This window comes from Orcinus orca, chromosome 6, assembly GCF_937001465.1.
Source record: "Orcinus orca chromosome 6, mOrcOrc1.1, whole genome shotgun sequence".
Lineage (NCBI taxonomy): Eukaryota > Metazoa > Chordata > Mammalia > Artiodactyla > Delphinidae > Orcinus > Orcinus orca.
Window position 1 is genome coordinate 107,927,681 of NC_064564.1, and position 22,703 is coordinate 107,950,383.

Genomic DNA, 22,703 nt, shown 5'->3' on the forward strand with positions numbered 1-22,703 from the left:
TCACAGACTGAGCTGAGCACTGGGCGAGGCCACACAGTGGGTGTGTTGGGCCAGCTTCTCTTCCCACCCCAGCCTCGGGGCAGCAGAGGCCCTGCATACGATGGCGATGGCGTCAGAGCACAGACCTCCACACCACAGAGGGCAGCCATGAGCGGGACTCCCAGACCAACCTGTGTCCTCCTTCCAGCAGGGGGCCTCGGGCAGATGCAGGGACTGCTGCTCCCTGAGCCCATCTTACCTTTCTGTGAAATGGGTAGATGAGTGTTCCTGGCAGAGTTGTGTGCAGTTGAAAGTGACCAGCTGGGTGCCCTGGCCAGGTGGAGGTGGGCGCCCACCAAGCTTCCTGGGTAGGGGCACCGTGCCTGCTCGCCGCCCTCTTGGAGCATGGCCTGGGACGGGCTTCTGGCCCAGCCTGGGAAGGCAGGAGCTGGAGGTGAGAAAGGAAGTGCCCAACAATGCTGGCTGCAGCAGAGGCGGGCCGGGTCGAGGCCTGCCGTGGGTGATTGATGGGGCAGGAGTCCCTGCGGTGGAGTTTTAGGGGGTGCTGTGCTGTGGGCCTGCGACAGGGCTGGCTGACTTCCTGGAGGAGGTGGATCTTAGGCTGTGAGGTGGGCCTGCTGGGTCCAGTGACCAAGTGACCATTTTCCCTCCCTGAGCCCGTCATCTATCTTATCAGTCACTGCCACAGGAGCAGTCCCCTCTGCCAGGAGGTCCCACCCTGCAGGGTCACAGCAGACCAGCTCCCCTCTGGGCCCAGAGCTGCACGTCAGGGCCTGATGAATAGGTGCCCCTTTCTCTCCCCCACGAGCCTTGTGGGGAGCTGGGGGCAGGTGGACTCCAGGCTGAGCGAGAAGGATATGCGTCTGCCTGTGAGTCAGAGAGCAGAGGCCCACTAGCCCTGCCCCATCATAGGGCAGTGGTCAGAGCCTGGCCCTCAACTCCACTCCCAGAAGCACCTGGGAGATCTAGGAGTAGCCACTGGGCCTCCCTGGACACCCACCCCCCCGCCCCCCCGCAGTGAGCTTGGGCTGCAGGGGTGGGTGCGGCCCCTGCTTCAGGTCCTCCCACTTAGAGAATCCCTGGGGAGGTGGGGAGGGTCAGGGCTGCCCAGCTGCGGCCAGAATGCCTTAGCCATGAGCTTCCCGTAGTCCTCCATTCTGTCAGGAACCTTCCCAGTGAGGCCTGGGCCAGTTGGGGCCTGCTTGTGGGCAGGATGGTGGGGAAGGAAGAGGAGGGTTCTGCAGCCACAGGTTCCGGGGTTTGGCTGCTTTGGGGTCTGGCCTGGGCCCGCTGGGCTCCTGGGCTGTGGAGCGAAGGCCCCTCTCCCTGGGCAGGCCCTGTCTGCTGAGTGTGCCTCTCTCTCCTCTCCCCAGCCGGCTCGTTCAGGTGCCCCAGGCAGGAGGCGGTGCCGCAGCCTGCCAGCTCCTCCCTATGTAGAATACTTCCTGGGTGCCCGCTCCACCCGCCCCAGCTCCCAGCATCTTACCTGGCAGGGCTTTCCGGGCTGGGCCAGAAAGCAGCCTGATCTTGATCAGTGGGCTGGGTTTTCAGCCCTGGACAGCGGGCCTGGGGGCTCTGGGTCTCAGCCCTTCCGAGGTGGGTGATTTCCCCGGCAACTGAGGCAGGGCATCCCTTGCACTGAGGTATGGAGGGAGGCCCAGGGTGGAATCTCAACAGAGTGGATGGCAGACCCAGCCACCACATTGGTCAGTGCCGTGATGGGAAGGAGGCTGGGCCGTGCGAGCAGGACGTGGAGGGTTAGTCACCGGGAGAAGCCTGTCAGCACCTGGCGTGGCAGCAGCAGTGCGTGTGTGCGGTGTGGTCTCCCAGAGAGGGTTCTGGAGGAGCAGAGGCACCACAGCTGTGCATGCCAGTGGCCTTGGGCCTCGAGTGCGTCCTGGGGAGGTTTGGCTGGGTTCTAACCTGACTTTAGCCTGCCTCACAGCTGCCCTCTGGTCCGCTCCCCTGGGAGCGTTCAGGAGTCCTGCCTGAGGGCATTGACTCGGCTCCAGGGATCTGAGCCCTGCTCTGCGCCAGCTTCATGCTGGGCATGGGGGAGCAGCTGGGGGAGCCCAACTGGGTCTCCTGGGTTGGGCTGTGAGGTCCCCAAGAGCTGGGGTCCCAGTTCCAGCCCTGATTCCCATGCAGTGCCTAGCACAGGACAGCGTGTCAGGGAGGGCTGTTGCCATGGAGAAGTATAAGGGCTAGAGGGTGGCCTCTGTCAGCCTGTGAAGCCCTCTGGGCAGGGTCTGTTCGGCTCATCTCTGGATTCCTGGGTCCACTCGTGGTGGACCTCAGGCCCTCTTACCACAGGTGGTTATGGAAATGGGTTACGGGGTGTATGTGCCCTACAGGGAGGTCAGTTGTGGTCCTGCCAGGCCTCACTGACCTGAGAGAGGGTCTTTGGCGAGACAGGGAGAGATGATGGCCTGAGCCTTGGACCTGGAGGCCAGGAGCTGAGAGGCAGAGGGTGTTGGGGGAAGGAGGTCTGGGTGAGCTAAGGCCAGGGTTTGGACTGTGGACGTGAGTAGGGGCGAGGCCTGCCCAGCCTCTCCCGGGGTGGTCTTTGCAAGCCTGGCTGGTCCTCTGGCTTTTCCCGTGCCCCGGCTGTGGGAGGGGGCCAAGTGGGGCACTGCTGTGTGTCCTGTTGACTCTGGAAAGGGACGTTTGCCTTTCTGAGGTGGACTCTACCGAGCACCGGAGCAGATGCCGTCTAAGGCGCCTTCCACGTGAAGTGCCGAGGAAACTGAGGCTCAGAGAGGGGAAGTGACTTGCCTAGGGCCACGTGGTAGGTGAGCAGCGGGCCCAGGTCCAAGACCAGGTCTGTCAGAGCCAGTCCTGGTCCAGGTTCCATTTGGGCATCAGGTGGAGTGAACTACCTGTGCTCTTTGTGCCTGTGCTGGACCCACTGACACTGGCCTGACCCCCGAACCCCAGCCTGTGGACCCTGTCTGAGTCTCAGCTCTTGGGCACCGTGCAGAGATGGCTGCATCCCTTCTGTTTTGAGCCTCACGGTCTGTAAGAAAGGAGCAGCAGAGTTCCCGGTGCTCCTGCATTGCCTGGGGCCAGTGGGCGGAGTGGGATGGTGTACGAGAAAGGGTTCTGTCGGCAGTGATGTCCTGGACAAATGTTGGAACAGGGCAACTGCTTCTGTTTTGGATGGGGACTGGAGCAGAGGGGAGGGGATGGGATGGGGAAGGCACCAGACCCCCAGAAGGCTGCCTGGGTCGGGTCCGCTCTTCTCTGTGGGTCTCGGGCTGCTGAGAAGCCAGGTCCAGCCCTACCCTGCACCCAGTGCTGACTTTCAACTCCTTACCTCCCCGCCGGCCACCCCCCCACCCCGCCACTTAGAGGCTGAGCCCTTTACCCAGAGTCCTGCCTTGGGGCAAAGGGACTGGCTGGTCTCTGTGACTCCAGCACCATGATGTCGCCTCCCCCCAACTCTGCCTTATGACAGAAAGGACCGTGGGAGTTGAGGGGAGTGATTGCCTCCAAATGGGGGGTTCTGGGCAGGCTTCCTGGAGGAGAAGGGAAGGGAGGGGACAGGGCAGGCCTGACCTGACGCACCCTGCTGCCCTCCCCCCAGGTCCCATCTGATGCCGAGGCTGAAGGAGTCTCGCTCGCACGAGTCCCTGCTCAGCCCCAGCAGCGCGGTGGAGGCGCTGGACCTCAGCATGGAGGAGGAGGTGGTCATCAAGCCAGTGCACAGCAGCATCCTGGGCCAGGACTACTGCTTCGAGGTGGGTCCTGCCGCAGGGGCGGGGCGGGTACTGGTGTCCTCTTCCCGCGAGGCCAGGTCTCCTCCAGACGCCCGCCTGGAGTGCTGCATGGCCTCTGCAGGGGCCAGGCTCTTTGGGACAGCGGCCAGGATCTGTCATAGCTCTTGCCTCCCAAGAGACCAAGTGGAGCTGGGAGACGGGGGCTTCATTCCTGCTCTGTGGCCTCCTTGGAGACAGACCAGCACTGTCCCCCATGCTGGGAAGTGCAAGAGGTCCAAGTGGGTGGAAGGGAGTTCAAGGCGTATGTGGAATGGCTCAAGCCCCAGAGCTGGTCTCGAGGCCTGCTCACCCCTCCTGCAAAACCACTCCAGTGCATTGTAGGGCAGTGGGGAGTGTCCCCTCTTCTGGCCCTGTCCCTGCCTCTGCGTGGTGAAAGCCAGAATCTTTCCTGCCCCGGCGTTCTGTGACCCAAGGTTTGAGAGCAGAGGGTCAGCCACCCGACCTGACAGGGCTGTTACCGAGGATCACCTGTCCAGTGCTTCCCTGTAGATGGGGAATCTGAGGCCCAGTGAGGGCAAGACGATGTCAAAGGTCAGCCTACAAGCCTGAGGCCAAGCCAGAGCCAGGGTAACTAATGTCGCAGGTGTTGCTGGGAGTTCCTAATTGCTTCTCTAATTATTCATGTTCTCTTCCCACCTCTGTTTCTGGGAAGCTTCCCACCCCCAACAGTCTTGCATAATTAGAGCTTTCTGACAGAGGCACGACCCTGGGACTAATAGGGCAACCTCCCGGCACCCCCAGCTCCAGGGGAAGAGGAGGGTGGTGCCTGGCATCTGTTCTAGCCCTGTGCCCACTGGGTGCCGTTTCTGGTTCAGGACTCCTGGCCCAGCTGGGCTCCTTCTGGCCTCCGACTTCTCTGCCTGGGGCGGGCTGAAGATGATGCCTGCCCACTGGTCCACAGCAGGGGGTGCTGTGGCTTCTGAGGCCCGTGAATGGCTAGATAAGGCGTCTGGTTCCCTGGTAGAGACCTCGGCGTGCTGGGGACAGCGGTAACAGGGCAGGAACAGCTAGGGCTGGGCTTGCTCACCCGGAGGAGACCAGAAGATGGGCGAGTCAGACAGGGAGGGGAGGGTAAGGGTTCCAGGCAGGACCCCAGGGCCCAGCACACCCAGACAGCCCAGTTCTCAGTGCTCTAGTCTGGCCCCAAGTAGGTTAGCCTTCTGTGACCGCCATTGCTGTCACTGTCACTTGGCAAGAGAAGCGTCATCAGCAGGTGTCCGCTGAGGACCAAGGTGACCCTCGTGCCAACCCGTGGTTGTCTGCTAGGTGCCTGTGGCTCCACCGCTAGAGGGAGACTTGGGTGAAGCCTTGCTCTCTGACTCATGCGGGGGCCCGTGCCCTCTGCCTCCCACCATCTCCAGGAGAACGAGGTTGGACTCAGAAAGATGCTTTCCTGTGGTCAGAGGGCACCGAGGCAGGGGTGAGGAGCCAGGACCAGGCACCAGCTGGCACGGGGCTGGGCCACCCTCCTGTCACTGTCTTGCTCTGGGACCACAGGTCTCGGTGCACCACCCGCAAATGAGAAATATGGGGGTCGTTGTTCTGCCTCCTGCCTGGGGCTGAGGTGCGGTCAGACCTGGCAGCCGAAACTCCCCCAAGTCCTGGAGGTCCTCCATCACGCCGCCTTGCTGCCTTCCGCTCCCCGTGACGCTGTCCTGCCCGTCCCCCACAGGTGACGACGTCGTCGGGAAGCAAGTGCTTCTCCTGCCGGTCAGCGGCCGAGCGGGATAAGTGGATGGAGAACCTGCGGCGAGCAGTGCATCCCAACAAGGTGGGCCTGTGTCCGCTGTCCCCAGAGCATGGGGGGTGGAGGCTAGACTCAGAGCAGAGCACAGACGCTGACGTGAGGGAGAAGGCGGAGGGGTCTCTGGTGTGGCCTGGGCTTGGGGGTGCAGGTAGCCTGCGTGTAGGCAGGGCCCAAGTGGGCCGTAGTGCTGGGCTCTGAAAGAGGCTGACCCGTGCTGGGGGCCTCAGCCTTCGAAGCTGCACACTGAAGACGCTGGGCCAGAGAACTGAGCACTGGGGTTTTGGGTGCTGGTGTCCATCTGCCTGGAGCTCTTGACCCTCTCCCCCGCCGGCCGAATCCTGCTCATCCCTTCGAGTCCAGCTTCGCTTTCTGTTCCCTCCTCCAGGCGAGCGCCGCCGGCCCAGGCTGGTGCCCTCCTGTGTTCCTACTGCCCCCAGGCTTCTCCCAGAAGGTTCCTGGGACCCTGACTGTCATCGCTTGCTTCTGTGTCTGCCTCCCTGGCCAGCTTGGCCTGGGCTGAGTCCTGGTCGCCATGACATTACTAAGGAAGGGCCTTAGTGATGGTCTTACCTCTAAGTGACTTTGCAGACCAGCAAACTACAGGGGAGCCAATAAGCGGCTGCCGTGTACCAGGCATTGTGCTAGCTTCTTGCTCTGTACTTGGTTTTAATTCCCAAGGGAATAAAAAAAGGGAGTTGAGGCTTAGATGGTCACTTGCCCATGGTCAGTGAGCTAGGGCGAGGTAGAGCAGAGATCCAGCCCCATAGCCCCACAGCCGTCAGACTCCAGAGCTGTCCCTCGCCCGGGGCCCGGTCCCTCCAGGCTCCAAGAGCTCTTCCCCGCTACGGGCTGGGCGATGGGCAGGCGGCTGGGCCCCCAGTCACCGCGGCCCCCCTGTGCGTGTGTGCAGGACAACAGCCGGCGCGTGGAGCACATCCTGAAGCTGTGGGTGATCGAGGCCAAGGACCTGCCTGCCAAGAAGAAGTACCTGTGCGAGCTGTGCCTGGACGACGTGCTGTACGCACGCACCACGGGCAAGCTCAAGACTGACAACGTCTTTTGGGGCGAGCACTTCGAGTTCCACAACCTGCCGCCCCTGCGCACCGTCACCGTCCACCTGTACCGCGAGACAGACAAGAAGAAGAAGAAGGAACGCAACAGCTACCTGGGCCTGGTGAGCCTGCCCGCCGCCTCCGTGGCCGGGCGGCAGTTCGTGGAGAAGTGGTACCCGGTGGTGACGCCCAACCCCAAGAGCGGCAAGGGCCCCGGGCCCATGATCCGCATCAAGGCGCGCTACCAGACCATCACCATCCTGCCCATGGAGATGTACAAGGAGTTTGCTGAGCACATCACCAACCACTACCTGGGGCTCTGCGCCGCCCTCGAGCCCATCCTCAGCGCCAAGACCAAGGAGGAGATGGCATCGGCCCTGGTGCACATCCTGCAGAGCACGGGCAAGGTGAAGGTAGGTGTGTGGGCCTCAGGCGGGACCCCACCTCATGTTGCCCCGTGGGAGGCTGGGTGACGTGCTGGATTACCTACCGGTCCCCATGTCCACGTCATGGATTTCAGCTCTGGTGGAGGCACTGGTCACAGCCAGGTGAGTTTCTGAAACCCAAGAGATGCATCGTGGAGGGTGGGGACTTCGTGCTCCTTCGCCGTGGTTGGAGCTGATCACAGAGGCGGGGATGGAGCCCCTGGACCGGAGCACACCTTGCAGTGAGGAAATGGGTTTAGGGACTTCACCCACTGCCCCAGAGGGCTGGCCCCTCCCTGAGGCTCGAGGCGAGCAGGCCACGAGGCCCACCTCTGCCGGCACACAGGTCCCAGCGACCCAGACACACACGTCCAGTGAGGTGTTGAGTTTGGGACACATCCCAACAGGTGACCGTCAGGGTGCAGGCCGCTGTCCGAGCCCCAGACTCCCCCGTCACTCCCAATTCACACACATGGGACACAGTCACTATTGCAGCTGTCTGTTTGACAGGCAGCCTGCCACAGCTACAGCCGTCCCCAGCTCCAGAGTCTCCAGGAGCAGAGCTCATCTAAAGCCCTCCAGCAGGCCCTACTTCAGGGCCGGGGCAGGGCCCCTCTCGAGGCCTTTCACCTGCCTCCCCCTGCCAGACCACACCTCAGCCCCACCCACCTGGCTTTGGAGACAGGTAGGCTCCTTCTGGAAGGCTCCACACGCCTACCTGCCCATCGCAGTGGAGTGTGGTTCTGTGGGCCTCGAGGGCACACCTCCCCCTCTCCACCCTGCCCCCTCCCTTGGATGCAGTGGAGAAGGGCTGGACGTGGGGTCCATCCACACTGCAGAGGCCATGTGTGCTGGCCCCGGGAGCTGGGCCTCTGCCCTCTGGATGTGGTGTGGTTTGTGGCCTGTGGTGGGGGTGAGGGACTGCCCTGGTCAAGGTCCTGAGCCCTCAGCCTGGGCTTGGGGAAGACACGGGCGGGGCCGGGCCTCAGGTCCGCAGGCAGAGCCCAGGGCACGTGCTCCATCGGGGCCCTTATCCTCTATCTGTTCCCGGAAGGCCCTGGCCTCCTTCGGGCCCTTCAGAGCCCCTGCCTGTTGGGCTCATGGTGTGGGACCAACGCAGGAACAGGGAGGGGCGCTTTCCCGGCATGGGCCCCTTGGGGTCCGGCACTCGGTTCCTCCGCCTTGTTGGACCACCTTCCCCTGCCCCCAGCCTCCGACCTGCCTGGGCAAGGCTGCATGTGGGACCGTCTCTTAATTTCTTGCTTAGCAGTGGGAAGGGGGCTAGAAACTAAGTGAATGGAAGCCGTGCCTCCAGGGGGAGTTCCGGGGAGGCAGCAGGGCTGCAGCAGCATCCTCTCTGTCTCTGTGTCTGTTCTTCCAGTACGTGGCCCCCGAGGGCTGGGCTGGCCTGGGAGTCTGACTCCGACCTGAAGGGACCTTTGCTCATACTCACAGCTGAGACAGAAGAATCAGGGTGCTTATTGTGGAAGGAGGTGGAAGCCAGGGCTGCAGCCTCCCAGTGGGCCCTTAGGTGGGGAGAGCAGTAGGTGGAAGGATAGGAAGTAACTCGGGCTGCTGGCGTGACGTTTGTCCGAACTCTGACCTCTTGGGCACTGATGGGTGCGATGCCTCTCGAGAGCACGTGACGAGGGCCCTGCAGTCCCGGGGGAGGGCTATGTGAGGGGGCACCTGGCACGTTCTCCTTGCCGTCCCCCCTCCCCTCAGTGCGAGGGGAGGAACGGGGCCTGGAAACAAGAGACTCGGGCCCAGTGTGGCCCAGGTAGCTGTGTGGCCTTGGACAGGTCCCTGTCCTGTTCTGTGCCTCTTCCCCCTCGTTGGGTCCTAGCTCTAAGCAGAGCCCCTCCTCTTCCCCACCTGGGCCTCGCGCCTGCTCTAGGAGTTCAGGAAGCCCTGTGGGCAAGAGCAGAGCAGTACACGCAGTACTTACCTCTGCTGTCGTGTGTTCAGAGAGGGGGCCCTGGAGGTCCCTGTGGTCAGGAAGGGGTCCTCAGGCTGTGTGGTCCCCGGAGAGGCCAACTGCCACTTCCCCCCAGCCCCTCCTGTCTCTCCATTGGCCGGCCAGCCAGGTCTCCGGGACCCAGAGTTCGGTTCTGTATTTCAAGGGCCACTTGTGATTCCAGAGGGGCCCAGAGTTGTGCCCGTCGGAGTGAGGAATTTCCAGAGCTCCAGAAGCCCTGGCCCGCACTGGCCAGTGCAGCCTCTGTGCAGGGCGGCCCCTGGCCCGACTGCCACCCTCCTCCGGGTCTCCGACTTCCTGCCTCCTGCCTGCCCTCCCCCCCATCCCCCAAGTCACAAGGCTGGCCGTGGGCGTGAGGAGGCGCAGGCTCCAGGGAGGAGTTTCCACCTGGGTGATGCAGCAGGTTCATCGTGCAGCCTCCCTGCAGTCAGGAGGGAAGGCGTGGGCTCAGGCTCCCTCCTGGGGTCTGCCCGTGAAGCCGCGCCTGGGGCTGAGAGGCTGGTGGGCCGCCTTCCCGCCCAGGCCGAGGTCGGTGCTCTCTCCATCTGAGCACTGGCTCGCTGCCTTCCAGGGCAGCCGGACTGCCTCTGCCTCTCTCTCGTCCTTGCCTGTGAGGCTGCACAGGACGAGCCCATGTCTGGTGTGGGAGACCCCGTCAGAGTAATGGGTGGACAGTGGCAGCTGCTTGTGCGAGGGGCAGAGGGCAGCCCATCTGTCCTCTTCGACACTGATGGCGCTGGGTGGGGGAGTTCTGCTCCCGTCACCCCACCAGGCCTGGGCAGGGCTGAGCAGGGATTTGAGTTCTGCGGGTCCGGCTGTGATACGGGGGCCCATGGCTCCATGCAGCATGCTCTTGCATCCCTGATCCGGTGCCCAGCTCTGATGTGGCCATGGCTAGACGTCCCCCCTCATCAGGCTGCCCTGCCCTCACTCCCAGGCAGCCCCCACCAGTGGGTACCAGTAGCTTGGCAATGGAGCAGCCTCGAGGAGCAGGGGCTCCTGGCCAGGGTGTGGGTCTGGAACCCTAGGGTCCTACCTGCCGAGTCTGCTCAGGTCCACTCTCCTCACCTGGCTCCACAGGACTTCCTGACAGACCTGATGATGTCGGAGGTGGACCGCTGTGGAGACGAGCACCTCATCTTCCGGGAGAACACGCTGGCCACCAAGGCCATCGAGGAGTACCTCAAGCTGGTGGGCCAGAAGTACCTGCAGGACGCACTGGGTAGGGTGTGTGGGCCGGCCGGGGGCGGAGGGCAGAGGCGGGGCAAGCTCGCCAGGTCCTCACTGCCCCCTCCTGCCCTCTGGCCGCAGGGGAGTTCATCAAAGCGCTGTATGAATCGGATGAGAACTGTGAAGTGGACCCGAGCAAGTGCTCAGCCGCTGACCTCCCCGAGCACCAGGGCAACCTCAAGATGTGCTGCGAGCTGGCCTTCTGCAAGATCATCAACTCCTACTGGTCAGTGCTGCCTCCGCGCCCTTCTCGGCCTCAGCTGCCCAGGGCCCCCCACCCCTGCGTCTCCCCTGTCCTTCTGCGTCCTTCTGTGCAGGTGCCTACGGAGTGCTGGGCTTTGTTCCCTCCGGACAGCTCTGTGAGGGGCTCTCGTCCATCTTCCCCGACTCACGAACGGGAGAGCTGAGGTTTAGTAAGGAGAGGAGAGGGGACACGCCCGCACCTCACACGGCTTCAGGGTGGGGCTCTGGGATTGGAAGCCACCCTCTGCCTGGCCCCGCTGAGTCTCGCTGGGCTGCCAGGCCCCCGTCCTGGTCCTTTCTGGGCTGTCAGACGTAAGCAGTGTTCCAGAGCGTACAGGCAGGACGTGGTTTGTGCAGTGGTGAGGACCGGACCTGGCAGCCCATCGCACATGCTTAACAGCGGGCACCAGCTGGTGCTGTTGTAGGTGCTGGGGCTGCCCAGGGAGCCAGACTGACAAGGCCCTGCTCGGGCACCCGCCTGGGGTGGGCGGATGGCTTCACCTGGGACTCCGCACCTGTCCGTAGGAGCTGGTGCTCACTTCACAGGCTGTGATCAGGCCCAGCAGGGGCCTGTGTGGGTGCCTGGACACCAGGTGTGGGCCTCCTGCTGGGGCTGTAGAGGACAAAGGAGGTGGATTGGGCCTTAACTGGGACAGAGGTCCGCGGGCTCCTGGCAGCCCCAGAAAGGAGCAGAGGTGTGCTGAGCCGGCCGCTCATACAGGACCGCGGTCAGGGCCAGAATCAGTCCCGGGGCCGCTGAGGAGTGCTAGCCTAGCTCCAAGGCTAGCGTCCCAGGCATGGATGTCTGGTGGCGGCTGACCTGGTGCCGAGTACAGCCTCGTCACTGTCCAGGGGACCGTGCCGCCAGCCCCAAGCAGTGGGTATGTTTTCACACTGGAGGAGCTGCCAAGGTTTCCTCCTCGGTCACTGCTGCAGCTCAGGACCTGCATCCCGTCCCCATCCAGGTCGCTCTCCTGACCCCGTTCCCACCCCCTGACCCCCAGCCATACCTCCCTCCTTTCTTTGATCATGTTCTTTCCCGGCCTGGCCTGTATCTGGCTCCCCTCTGCAGCCCTCCTTCAGGTCACCGCATATGGTCGGCTCCCCTCTCCTGGGCACCCTCGCTCACAGCCCCGCTCCCATCAGAGTGCCTGATTGTGCCTGTGTCCAAGTCCGTTTCCTGCACACACCCTGAAGCGCCCTGGGGGCAGGCAGATTCACCAGCTCGGGCTGGGCATACAGGAGGGCCCGGGAATGTTTTGCTGCTCCCGAAGGACAGGCAGAGGCGGGCCTGCTAGGTGAGCGACAGCTTTGGATCTGGGCAGAGGGAGTGGCCAGAGCCAGTGGGGTGGGCGCCTCCGGCCCAGGGCCCTCTGGCCCAGGGCTACACAGGGTGCTCACCTGGGGCCAGCCTGGCCTCTTGGGCTGAGCTGAAAATGAACCCTGGCACCAGGGGAAGAGGGGCAGCCAGAGAGCCTGAGCTCTGGAACACACTTCCCACCCTTGGGCTAGGCTGTGTTTTCACCCTCTGCCCGCCTGTTCCCAGGGCGGACCGGGTGTGGGACACAGGGAAACATAACCACAGACAATGATTTTCTGTTTCCTCTTTCTGGCGTTTGCAGAGGCCCAGAAGCACCTCTCCGTTCTGAACAAGGCTGTCGATAGATGTTATCACTCAGCGCCTGCCCCCTGCCCAGTCCTGTGCCTGGTACTTCAGAGGCCAGGACTAAAGGTCACCTGCCCTCACTTCCTCTCTAGCCACGTCCTTGTTGGTTTAGCCACATTCACTGCCAGAGTCTGCCGGGCTGGGTGCTGGGCTTGTTGGGCAGAAGCTTTTCAAGCTGATCGAAGCCTCTTAAAGTCTTGGGGGGGTCCCAGCCTTAAGATGGCTCTGTGAGCTCGGCAGGGCAGGCCTTGTTCTTAGTGTGAGAGTGAGGACACCGAAGCCCAGGGAGGGCCAGGCCCTGGGTCAGAGCACCCTGAGCTAGTGACAGAGCCAGGTGGACTCTGGCTTCAGGGAGCGCCCATCTTCTAGGGTGAAAAGATAGGAAGGCCACTTAAAGCTTGGCCTGGTGGGGCCTCCCTGTGGTGGGGGGGGGGACGCCCAGAGGAGATAGCCCCCAGCCAGGTGCCGGGAACGTAGCCTACACTCACTGGGTCCGCCTGGGGAGGCCACTGCCTCCATTTCCCTCCCCACTGAGAAAGTAGGGAGCCGTGTCCTCACCCTGTGGTTAGGATCCAGCCATCTTCTTGATCACCCCGAGCTCTGCTGAAAACCTCTAACTCTATAAAGTTATTTGCGTGAAGGGAGTAAGTCTCAAAAGGCAGGGATGGGAACCAAGGAGTGGTGGTCTGTTCCTCCTGTGTTTTCCTCACTCTCCCCTAGACCCTGATGCCTGCCGTGTGGGCAGGGGGGTGAAGCCCTCTGGGAGCTCGCCCTCACTGCCGGCTCCCCCGTGCCTGTGTCCCACCCCACTCAACCCCTCGGGGAGAGATCCACCTGACTGCGGCCCGGGCGGCCCTGCTCCTGTGCCTGCCCTGTGCTCTTCCTGTGCCGGCTCACACAGCCCTCATGGTGGAGCAGGGCTGGAACTCGGTTCCATTGGACCCAGAACCAGGTCCCTGCTCTGCCCCCTCCGGTCCTGGCGCCCTGCCTGACGGCCGGCCCCCCCTCGTGTGTCCCGGCACAGTGTCTTCCCGCGGGAGCTGAAGGAGGTGTTCGCCTCGTGGCGGCAAGAGTGCAGCAGCCGTGGCCGGCCGGACATCAGCGAGCGGCTCATCAGCGCCTCCCTGTTCCTGCGCTTCCTCTGCCCGGCCATCATGTCGCCCTCACTCTTCAACCTGCTGCAGGAGTACCCCGATGACCGCACCGCCCGCACACTCACCCTCATCGCCAAGGTCACCCAGAACCTGGCCAACTTCGCCAAGTGAGTGCCATGTCCCCCGACGGCAGGGTCCGCGCCAGAGCTGGGCCGTGCGGCAGGCCAGTCCCTGCTGTCCTGAGTCCTTCCCCGCACCCCAGCTCCCCTACTGAACGTACATGCCGCTGTGGTATGTTTCCGTGTAATTTTCAAAGGGGAGAAGACAAGGTATTTTTTCCTTCTGCTGCTTTTTTTTTTTTTGGCGGTACGCGGGCCTCTCACTGTCGTGGCCTCTCCCGTTGCGGAGCACAGGCTCCGAACGCGCAGGCTCAGCGGCCATGGCTCACGGGCCCAGCCGCTCCGCGGCATGTGGGATCTTCCCGGACCGGGGCACGAACCCGTGTCCCCTGCATCGGCAGGCGGACTCTCAACCACTGCGCCACCAGGGAAGCCCCCTTCTGCTTCTTTGAATGAACATTTTATCATAAGGATTCTCCCATGTACTTACCATTCATACGCTTGGTTTTGAAATGAGTGACTAATATGCCTTTGAGGGACAAGGGCCTGTGTCTCCTGAAGCCGACCCCTGTGGTTGGGCACCCGGCTTGCTTCAGATTGTCCTTATCTAAGGCTGCCAAGGACGTCTTTGCTAGTGAAGCACTTCAGTGTTCTTGCTGTACCTTAGAGGGAGTGGGTGGAAACGGAAGGGCTGGGTCATCAAGGCGCTCTCAGGAGGTGTGGATGGAGCCCCCCTCTGGGCCTCCTGTGGGCCCGGCCTGCCTTCCGGGAGACAGCCCTACAGCAGGGGAGAGAGCGGGTGGACGTGGGCACGCGGGCTCGCAGGAGGGCCCTGCGCTACTTGGGAGAGGAGAGAGGGAGGCTTCCTAGAAGACGTTCTCCCCCAACTGCGTGTCAGGACGAAGGGCAGCCGGGGCAGACAGGCCAGGGAGGGACCAGGCACTGTGCAGTCCCTGAGTCAGCAAGTACCAGGCTGGGGGAGGTGGGAGATGAGACCCAAGAGGAAAGCAGGGGATTTTGAAGGCCAGGCAGGTCCTTGGAGCGAGGGAGAGAGCGAGAGTCCTGCAGAGTTCAGCCTGACAGCACTGGGGCCAGGGGGTGGAGGGGGCGGGACTGGCAGGCGAGAGGCTGGGAGGAGAGCAAAATTACGCTTCTGGTAACAGCAAAGGGATGGAAGTATTGGGCCCGGGAGGTGACAATGCTGGAGGCACTGCTGCGAGGTCACGGGGTGATTAGAAGGTAAGGTCAGCAGCCTGGCCAGCGGTGGGGGAGGCACGGGGGGAGCTGACCACGGCCGGGCTCCTCGTGCAGCTCTCTGCTGGGTGGTGGCGTCTCCCCTTGGGGCAGGGAGCCCCGGAGGAGGGCACAGGTTCGGGGTGCCGGAGATGACCGCAGACCTGGCCAAGCTGAGGACGAAGGGGGAGGTGCCCGTGGCGGAATGTGTCTGAAAGCTCAGCAGAGAGACCTGGCCGGGCATGGATTGAGAGTCGCCTACGCACCAGGCCATTGCCGTTTGGGGGAAAAGAGGAAGCAGATTGTGACTGCCAGTGAATGGGGAGTGAGGGCCACGGAACCTTCCAGGTCCTGTGAGAAAAGGCCCAGAAAGCGTCTCTAGCCTTAGCCATGAGGGCCCTGAGCCAGAGTGGATTGGCTGGCTGGGGAGTAAGTGGCGAAGGGGGGCTCCTGGGCGGGGCCCAGGGCACTCACCCCGTCTGCTCGGCTCCAGGTTTGGCAGCAAGGAGGAGTACATGTCGTTCATGAACCAGTTCCTGGAGCACGAGTGGACCAACATGCAGCGCTTCCTGCTGGAGATCTCCAACCCCGAGACCATCTCCAACACGGCCGGCTTCGAGGGCTACATCGACCTGGGCCGCGAGCTCTCCAGCCTGCACTCGCTGCTCTGGGAGGCCGTCAGCCAGCTGGAGCAGGTGCCTGTGCACCGGGCCGCAATGGGCGGAGGGCGGGCCGAAGGCCACCAGAGCTGCTTCGGGCCGCTCCAGCTCCCAGAGTAGCCAGGGGCTCAGAGGGTTCGCCTGTGCGGTGCAGATCAGCGGCCCTGCCGGGCGCCGGAGCCCGAGGGTCCAGCCCAGGCCCTGTCAGCGCTGGGGATCTCGGGGCCCACTTCCTCGGTGGGGAGCACCGTGTTCCCGCGGCAGCCCCTGCCCGGGGAGCCCGCTCTGTGCTGGGGCTTCGGCTGTGGCTTTGAGTGGACGGAGTCCACTGCTGAGGGTGTGCTCCCTGCCTCCGACAAGTGTGATCAGGGTTAGCTGCTTCTCTGAAAATGTCCTTGCTGTGGGTTTTAAGGCCACCGATATGAAAAAGAAGACTGAAGATGCCACACCTCCACGTGTCAGGCAGGAAGTTGCAAACCTTTCCAGAATTGCCCTTGGCCATCAGTTGAAATGGTTATTCCCTAGACATCTCTGACATTGCTGCAGCCACCGTGGCCTGGGTTCCACTGTCCCAAGCAGCCCCAGCTCGCACAGTGATCGGGTTCTTGGCAGCAAGGGCTGGGCCTGCCAGGATCCACTTCCAGAACATCTGCTTTCCAGGGCTCTGTGGGACCATCTTACAAAAGTAGCTACTGCTGAACCGGGACTGGAAGGCCTTCTCACTCCTGTCCCGTCCCTCAGGGTGACCACCTAGGGCGCTCTGGTGTGTAGCCTTCTAGATACATCTGTGCATGTGTTAAGTACACACACAGGCAAAGTCCTTTCCCTTTTTGTTAAAGTGAGAACTTTGCGTGCAGTGCCGCATGCGTTTCTCACTCCTCCGTCATCGGCATCTTTTCACGACAGTACGTGCCACACCGCCACTGTGACCTTTCTAATGTCACAGACTGTCCTGTCATGTGACTGCACCATTTAGTTTACTGGACGCTCAGATTAGGCCCAGCTTTTAACTACAAACATGCTGTTGCAGTCATTTCTGCTCCTTTACGTCCGTTGCCCTTTGGCTCCGAGAGACCCAGGAGGGAGAAATGGAAATGAGGGCCAAGGGCTTCTCTCCCTCCACTGCTGCCAACACCATTCAGTCTACGGCCACCACCTAACTGAGCGCCTGTGCCCTGCCACCGTCTTCCATGTCGGCGCAGCCAGGCGGGAGCTACAGACGCTGCAGCAGGATTGAAAGCCGAGCTGTCTGCCGCTCCCGTCTCTTCTCTGTTGGCTACACGAGTTTCCACACTTTTTGCACAAAGCCCTAGATGGAAGCCGGGGCATGAGCCAGGGGAAGGCAGCGTCCCGTCCCCAGCCCGGAACGCTTAGCACCGTCGGGTAAACCAGGATAGCGAGGTTTAGCCAGCCCAGGTGCCACTGTCTGCCTGACAGGCGTGTGGTGGTGCCTGCCTGGTGCCTGGGCCGTTGCCCCTGGGGCTCAGGTGTCAGAGTGGGTCAGGGCCCAGCCCACCCGGTGGAGTAGATGACATGGGAGGGAGCCATCCCCGAGCCAAGCCTCGCAGGTGGGGAGGGTCCGGGATTCTGTGTGGCCTGTCCTCTCGGGGGGGGAACTGAGGTAGGACAGACTGGGGTGAAAGGCTTGGACTAGGTTAGCGTTTCTCCCTGTGGGCCTCGCACCCTGTCCCAGAAATATGTGGGGAGCTGGTAAAAACGTCATTTGCGATTTCTGGGCTCCCTACCGCGTCCCAGACCTGCCGGATCTGACCTGCATGGGAGGGCGGGCCTGCATTTCTGACTGGCTCCTTAGAAGTTTTGAACACAGTGGCTACAGCGCACTTGGCCTCCACAGGCAGCCCCAGTGGGTCACACCTGCCTCTTGCTGTGTTTTTGCAGAGCATCGTATCCAAACTGGGGCCTCTGCCTCGAATCCTGAGGGACGTGCACACGGCACTGAGTGCCCCAGGCAGTGGGCAGCTTGCGGGAACCAACGACTTGGCCTCTACGCCCGGCTCTGGCAGCAGCAGCATCTCAGCGGGGCTGCAGAAGATGGTGATCGAGAACGACGTCTCCGGGTAAGAGCCGCCGGGCATGCTGGGTGCTGCGGGGTGCCTGTTCAGACAAGGCGCAGCCACCTGCAGTCTCATGTGGGGTGGACGATACCTACGCTGGCGTTTATAAAACAAGCTGAATGAGACTCGGGTGTGTTTTTCAGGCCCTAAGTAGTGAAGTTCTGTTTGGGAAAAATCAGGAAAGGCTTCTTGGAGGAGGTAGTGCTATAGTTTGGAGCTTAGGAAAAAGTAATACCTCCCTTGGTGGAAAAGGCGTTCTAGGCAGAGGGACTAGCACAGACAAAGGCCTGGAGAAAGACAACCCATCTTTTGTTGAAGAACAATTACTGGTCCCAAACACTTCCACATCACTGGGTTGTATGTGTTACCTGGTATTTCCTGGACCTGAATCAGAATCTCCAGAAGTGACGCTCCAGGGTGTGTGTTTTCAGGAGGAGCTCAGGTGACTGTAAGGCTTAGAGACTGGGAGCCTGGGAAACTAGAGAGGTGCTGAGGCCCAGCTCTTGCTCTGAGCCCCCAGCCCTGGGACAAGTGCCCAGTAAATAAAACAACAGTGGAGGGGGAGGCAGAGTGTTCTCTGAGTGATGACATCAAAGTGAGGACCTTGGCGTTTACAGTGAACTATTTATGGCACGGTTGTACACTCGCCTCCTCCACCAGGGCCATCTTGGACCAGCTGGTGAGGATGAGGCTGGAGCAGCAGAGTTGGGAGCTCTCTGGTTCTGAAATGGTGGCAGCAGCAGGCTTTTAGCAGGCGAGGGTGTTGAGATCAAGGACCTGGGGATGTGGTGCGAGGGACTGGAGACCCAGGGGGAGGCGGGAGATGCAGAGACCTTGATGCCCCTTCTCAGGTCCCTCTAAGTCTTGAGGGGCCGTTCATACAATCTTCCAAGTGAGGCAAAGCAGAGATTCAGGTGGGGAACACACCTTAGCCGAGTGGTGGCTCGAGAGGTGTCCGGGCACATGGGTTCTCAGGAGACCTGACCTGGGCGTGTGGAAGGACGGCCCAGGCCCATGGCTGGTCTGGGTTTCTCCCGGCTCCACCTGCTGCCCTTGTCCACTTCCTCTCGGCCCACAAGTGCTGTGGCCCTGAGTGGCCGCTGCCTGCCCTGCCTAAGTCCCATCACCTGGGACTTGGCACTTGCTCAGCATCCCAGGCTAAGCCAACTCCTTTCTAAGCCCATGTTGAACCCCCAAGTTCTTGCTGCCTCTAGCCCACTCAGAGCCCTGTTCACCCCCGCATTCTTCCCTCCAAAGCCCACCTGGCTTTGTGCCTCCTTCCAAGGAGTCGGCTTCCAGGGAGGGGCCAGGGAGAGTCTGGGAGTCCGGGATGGGGGTGAGGGTATGGCCTGCCACGGCAGGTGCAGGCCCTCCCCGCCTGAGTCACGCCCGGAGGAGCCGCCTCTGATTCCTTGCTTCTGCCGGAAGCACCAGCCCCCGCCTGCCAGTCAGACGGGTGGCAGCAGGAGGCTGCAGGTGGAGGCTTCTCTCAGCACAGGCCCCCACCTGGTTACCAGTGTGACTAGGAGCAGAGGGAAGAGGCAGAGGGAGCCCCCGTGGCTTTGAAGCCCTAGTTCTCGGTGCAGGACCCTGGGATAGCAGAGAGCCACTGCGTCGTGGGCTTGGATTTAGTCAGAGGGCTTTTCCAGAACACTTCAGGCCCCAGAACCTACTGTCCCAAGATGCAGCTGAGCAGGGAAAGGGCCTGCCAGGCCGCCTGGCCTGACCCTGGGAGCGCGGGTCCCTAGTGCAGAGGTTCCGTGCTGGAGCAGCCGTCAGCCCCTCGCCCTCGTGCTGGCTTCTGCCAGGGTCAGCTGCCCGGGCTGTGGTTTGGTTTTGCAGCTGCGCCACTGGGCCCCGGGACTCTCCCACTCTCACTACCCCCACACCTCCTCCCCTCCCCTGCCTTCCCTCTTCTCCCCTCCCCTTCCCCCCACCCTGGCTCAGGCCGCCGGGTGGGCGGCAGGTTGGCGGGGGCTCTCGGTTGGGACCCGCCTTGGCCGCATTCACAGTTCTTCTCTTCCCCCTTCTTTCCCTGTGTGTGCTTGTCTCCCTGCAGTCTGATAGATTTCACCCGGTTACCGTCTCCAACCCCCGAAAACAAGGACTTGTTTTTTGTCACAAGGTCCTCCGGGGTCCAGCCCTCACCTGCCCGCAGCTCGAGTTACTCGGAAGCCAACGAGCCTGATCTTCAGATGGCCAACGGTGGCAAGAGCCTGTCCATGGTGGACCTCCAGGACGCCCGCACGCTGGACGGGGAGGCGGGCTCCCCGGCGGGCCCCGACGCCCTCGCCGTCGACGGGCAGGCACCTGCAGCTCAGCTGGTGGCCGGGTGGCCGGCCCGGGTGGCCCCAGTGAGCCTGGCAGGGCTGGCCACGGTGCGGCGGGCAGGCCAGACGCCGAGCACAGCGGGCACCTCGGAGGGCGCGCCGGGCCGGCCCCAGCTGTTGGCGCCGCTCTCCTTCCAGAACCCTGTGTACCAGATGGCGGCCGGCCTGCCGCTGTCTCCCCGTGGCCTTGGCGACTCTGGCTCCGAGGGCCACAGCTCCTTGAGCTCCCACAGCAACAGCGAGGAGCTGGCAGCTGCCGCCAAGCTGGGAAGCTTCAGCAGCACCGCCGGGGAGCTGGCGCGGCGCCAGGTGTCGCTGACTGAGAAGGGTGGGCAGCCCCTGGGGCCGCGGCAGAACAGCGCCGGCCCCCAGCGGAGGATCGACCAGCCGCCGCCCCCACCCCCGCCGCCGCCTCCCGCGCCCCGCGGCCGGACGCCACCCACCCTGCTGAGCACCCTGCAGTACCCGCGGCCCTCGAGCGGGACCCTGGCGTCGGCCTCGCCCGACTGGGCTGGCCCCGGAGCCCGGCTGCGGCAACAGTCCTCCTCCTCCAAGGGCGACAGCCCCGAGCTGAAGCCTCGTGCGGTGCACAAGCAGGTCAGTACTGCCGGCGCCGGGGGCGGCCTGAACCCGTGTTGCGCTGCTCCTCCTGGCCGTGTCATCGCCACCTGCACCCGCTGCCATCCCATGCTGAACGATGCCCCACTCGTCCCCATCCCCCCAGCCTGTGCACCCCCCGGCCCCTCCCCCGGCCCCACCGGCTCCTGCCTGCGTCCTGTGGACCAGGGACACTGCGGCCCGGGGGTCCCTCTGCCAGTTTCCTCAGAGACAGCTGGGGTCAAGGAGGAAGAGGGAGGGGTCCGTCCATGTCCAGCTCCAAGCCTGTTAAAGCCCAACCCAGGGTAGGGGTTGACGTGGCCCCCAGGCCCCCTCCTGCTCTGAGATGGCCTCCAGGGCTGTACACGCAGTAGGGTAACAGATGTGCTGTGGGCCGGACACTGACCTGCCGGGCCAGGTCCACTCGCTCTCGCTTGGGCGGCAGAGAGCCACGCTCAGGAGGCCACCCGGGCTCCCGACTCTGCTTCAGGCCACCTGGAGTTGCCTGGGCCGGGGGCTGCTTCAGACGTGCCCAGTCAGCTAAAGATTCCCTCTGAGCCACTTGTCCCTGGGGCTCACCCAAGGCCACCCCCCACCCCTCTCTCCAGCCCCTCACAGCTGTGTTTCATCGCAGGGCCCTTCACCCGTGAGCCCCAATGCCCTGGACCGCACGGCCGCCTGGCTCTTGACCATGAACGCGCAGTTGTTAGAAGACGAGGGCCTGGGCCCAGACCCCCCCCACAGGGATAGGCTCAGGAGTAAGGAAGAGCTCAGCCAAGCAGAAAAGGTAAAGCTGGACCCTGGCAGCTCGGGGCAGGGCGGGCTGCCTCCCCGAGGTGGCTGGCAGAATTCTCTCCCCTCGAGCCCTGAATTCCCACACATGGCCAGTCCCCTCTCAACCCCTGGTCCCACGTGAGGACAGCCGTCAGTGGAATTTGGAGGATTTAGCTTAAACCTGAGGTTTCCTACATGGGCTGCATGTGAGACCCACCCAGGAATCGTATTGAATCCAGACCCCAGGAGGCACCTTCCCTAAGTGACTGGGCAGCCGAGCTTCTGAGCATCTGGGACTTGAGAATCCAGGACCTGGGGGGTCAGGGGTGCCTGAGAGGTGCATGGAGACCCTTGGGGGGAGCCTCACGCATGAAGAGGCAGAGGCACGGGTCCTGGCGACAGCAGGGAGGCACCCCGGCCAGGCCCCTCCGCTCTGGGTTTGTGCCTGCCCACGGCCTGGCTTTCCCCCAGTCCCCGTCTCCACCAGGGTCTGGGAGAGAGAGCCAGGGAGGGGTGATGTCAGATTGCTACCGAAATGTTTTCTTCTTTCCAGGGGAAAAATATTGGTCCTAAAACATCCAAATCCCACCCCCAACGTACATCTAGTATTTGGGTGAGCAGTGGGGTGCTTCCGTTCTCCACGATTCTTTTAGTTATTGTGGCAGCTGCCCTGGATCCATGGCCGATTCCCATCTCCTCCTGGAGGCCAAAGCCCAGGTTGACACAGGACCAGTGCAAGGCCCCCCAGAACAGCAGCCACTTCCCCCACTCACCGTGGGTGCCCTCGCCCCTCTCGGCCCCAGGAAAGCCTGTAGCAGCCTCTCGGGCGAGGGCACGCAGGGCGGGGTGTCCGCTCTCCCTCCCGCTGGCCTGGGGTCAGATCCACGTCCATGCTGCATTCCGCCGCCTCCACCATCCCCTTGGTCCACTGCATCCACCTGCTTTCACCATTATTGCGTGAACGGGACCAGGGGACATGGGGCACAGTGCTCCAAGAGCCAGAGTTTGGCTGGGGAGCAAGGAGGGCCAGCTTCACCCCAGGCTCCTTGCGTGAGTCTGGGGCCAGGCTCTGCGCTTTTCTGAGACTACCTACCTTCCCATCTGTGAATTACAAGGAGTGCCTGAACGATTTCAAGGGTCAGGCTGCAGCTGGAGTGTTCTCTTTCCTCGTGCCTTGGCCCAGTGAGCTGCTGTTTCTCTCTTTCTTTGCCATTAACCCTCGCAGGCAAATCCTGGAGTTCCCTTGAGCTCCTTGAATACCTGGTCCTGCCTCTGTCAGGGAGGGCCCTCCCGACCCCACTCTGACCAGCCGTGCAGGAGACCTAGGATGGGGCTGTTTCTCCCAGAGCTGGGCTCTCCTCTGGGGCCAGCTTTGCTTCAGGAGTTACATTTGCTGCCTCCTGGCCTCTGGGCAGTCCTTTGCTGATGAGTGAATTGGCTCCCGATGCCCGAGACTCAAGGAGAGGCCCTTCCTGCCTTCCCCATTCCCTGTATTCTCACAGCACCCGGCGCCCAACCTCTCCAGCCCCTTGATTCGGGTGTTGACCCTGCCTCGCTCTCTGTTCAGCTCGCACAGCCTCCCAGCTCACTGCTTCTCTCGCCGCTTTATACATCCCTCCTCCTCCCTGAAGGCCGAGAGTGCTGGGCTGAGTCAGATCCAGAAAGCCCTAGACCACTGCCTTTAATCTCTTCCCCTGACTTC

The 22,703-nt window shown here is 62.7% G+C and overlaps 1 protein-coding gene across 19 annotated transcripts in view; it reads left to right on the forward strand.

The window, feature by feature from the left end:
• DAB2IP (DAB2 interacting protein) overlaps positions 1-22,703 on the forward strand; it is a 193,728-nt gene that overhangs the window by 161,765 nt on the left and 9,260 nt on the right. For 14 of the 19 annotated variants that reach the window (XM_049710762.1, XM_033427266.2, XM_049710764.1 and 11 more), the window contains 10 exons: positions 3,587-3,740; positions 5,452-5,550; positions 6,437-6,991; positions 10,062-10,203; positions 10,293-10,437; positions 13,145-13,381; positions 15,060-15,261; positions 17,125-17,303; positions 19,360-20,227; positions 20,862-21,014. In XM_049710762.1, coding sequence (XP_049566719.1) covers positions 3,587-3,740; positions 5,452-5,550; positions 6,437-6,991; positions 10,062-10,203; positions 10,293-10,437; positions 13,145-13,381; positions 15,060-15,261; positions 17,125-17,303; positions 19,360-20,227; positions 20,862-21,014 — 2,734 coding nt within the window. Of the gene's footprint in view, positions 1-971; positions 1,597-3,586; positions 3,741-5,451; positions 5,551-6,436; positions 6,992-10,061; positions 10,204-10,292; positions 10,438-13,144; positions 13,382-15,059; positions 15,262-17,124; positions 17,304-19,359; positions 20,228-20,861; positions 21,015-22,703 lie in introns of those variants that run through there. The other 5 variants (XM_033427267.2, XM_033427268.2, XM_033427275.2 and 2 more) reach the window with 4 other exon arrangements.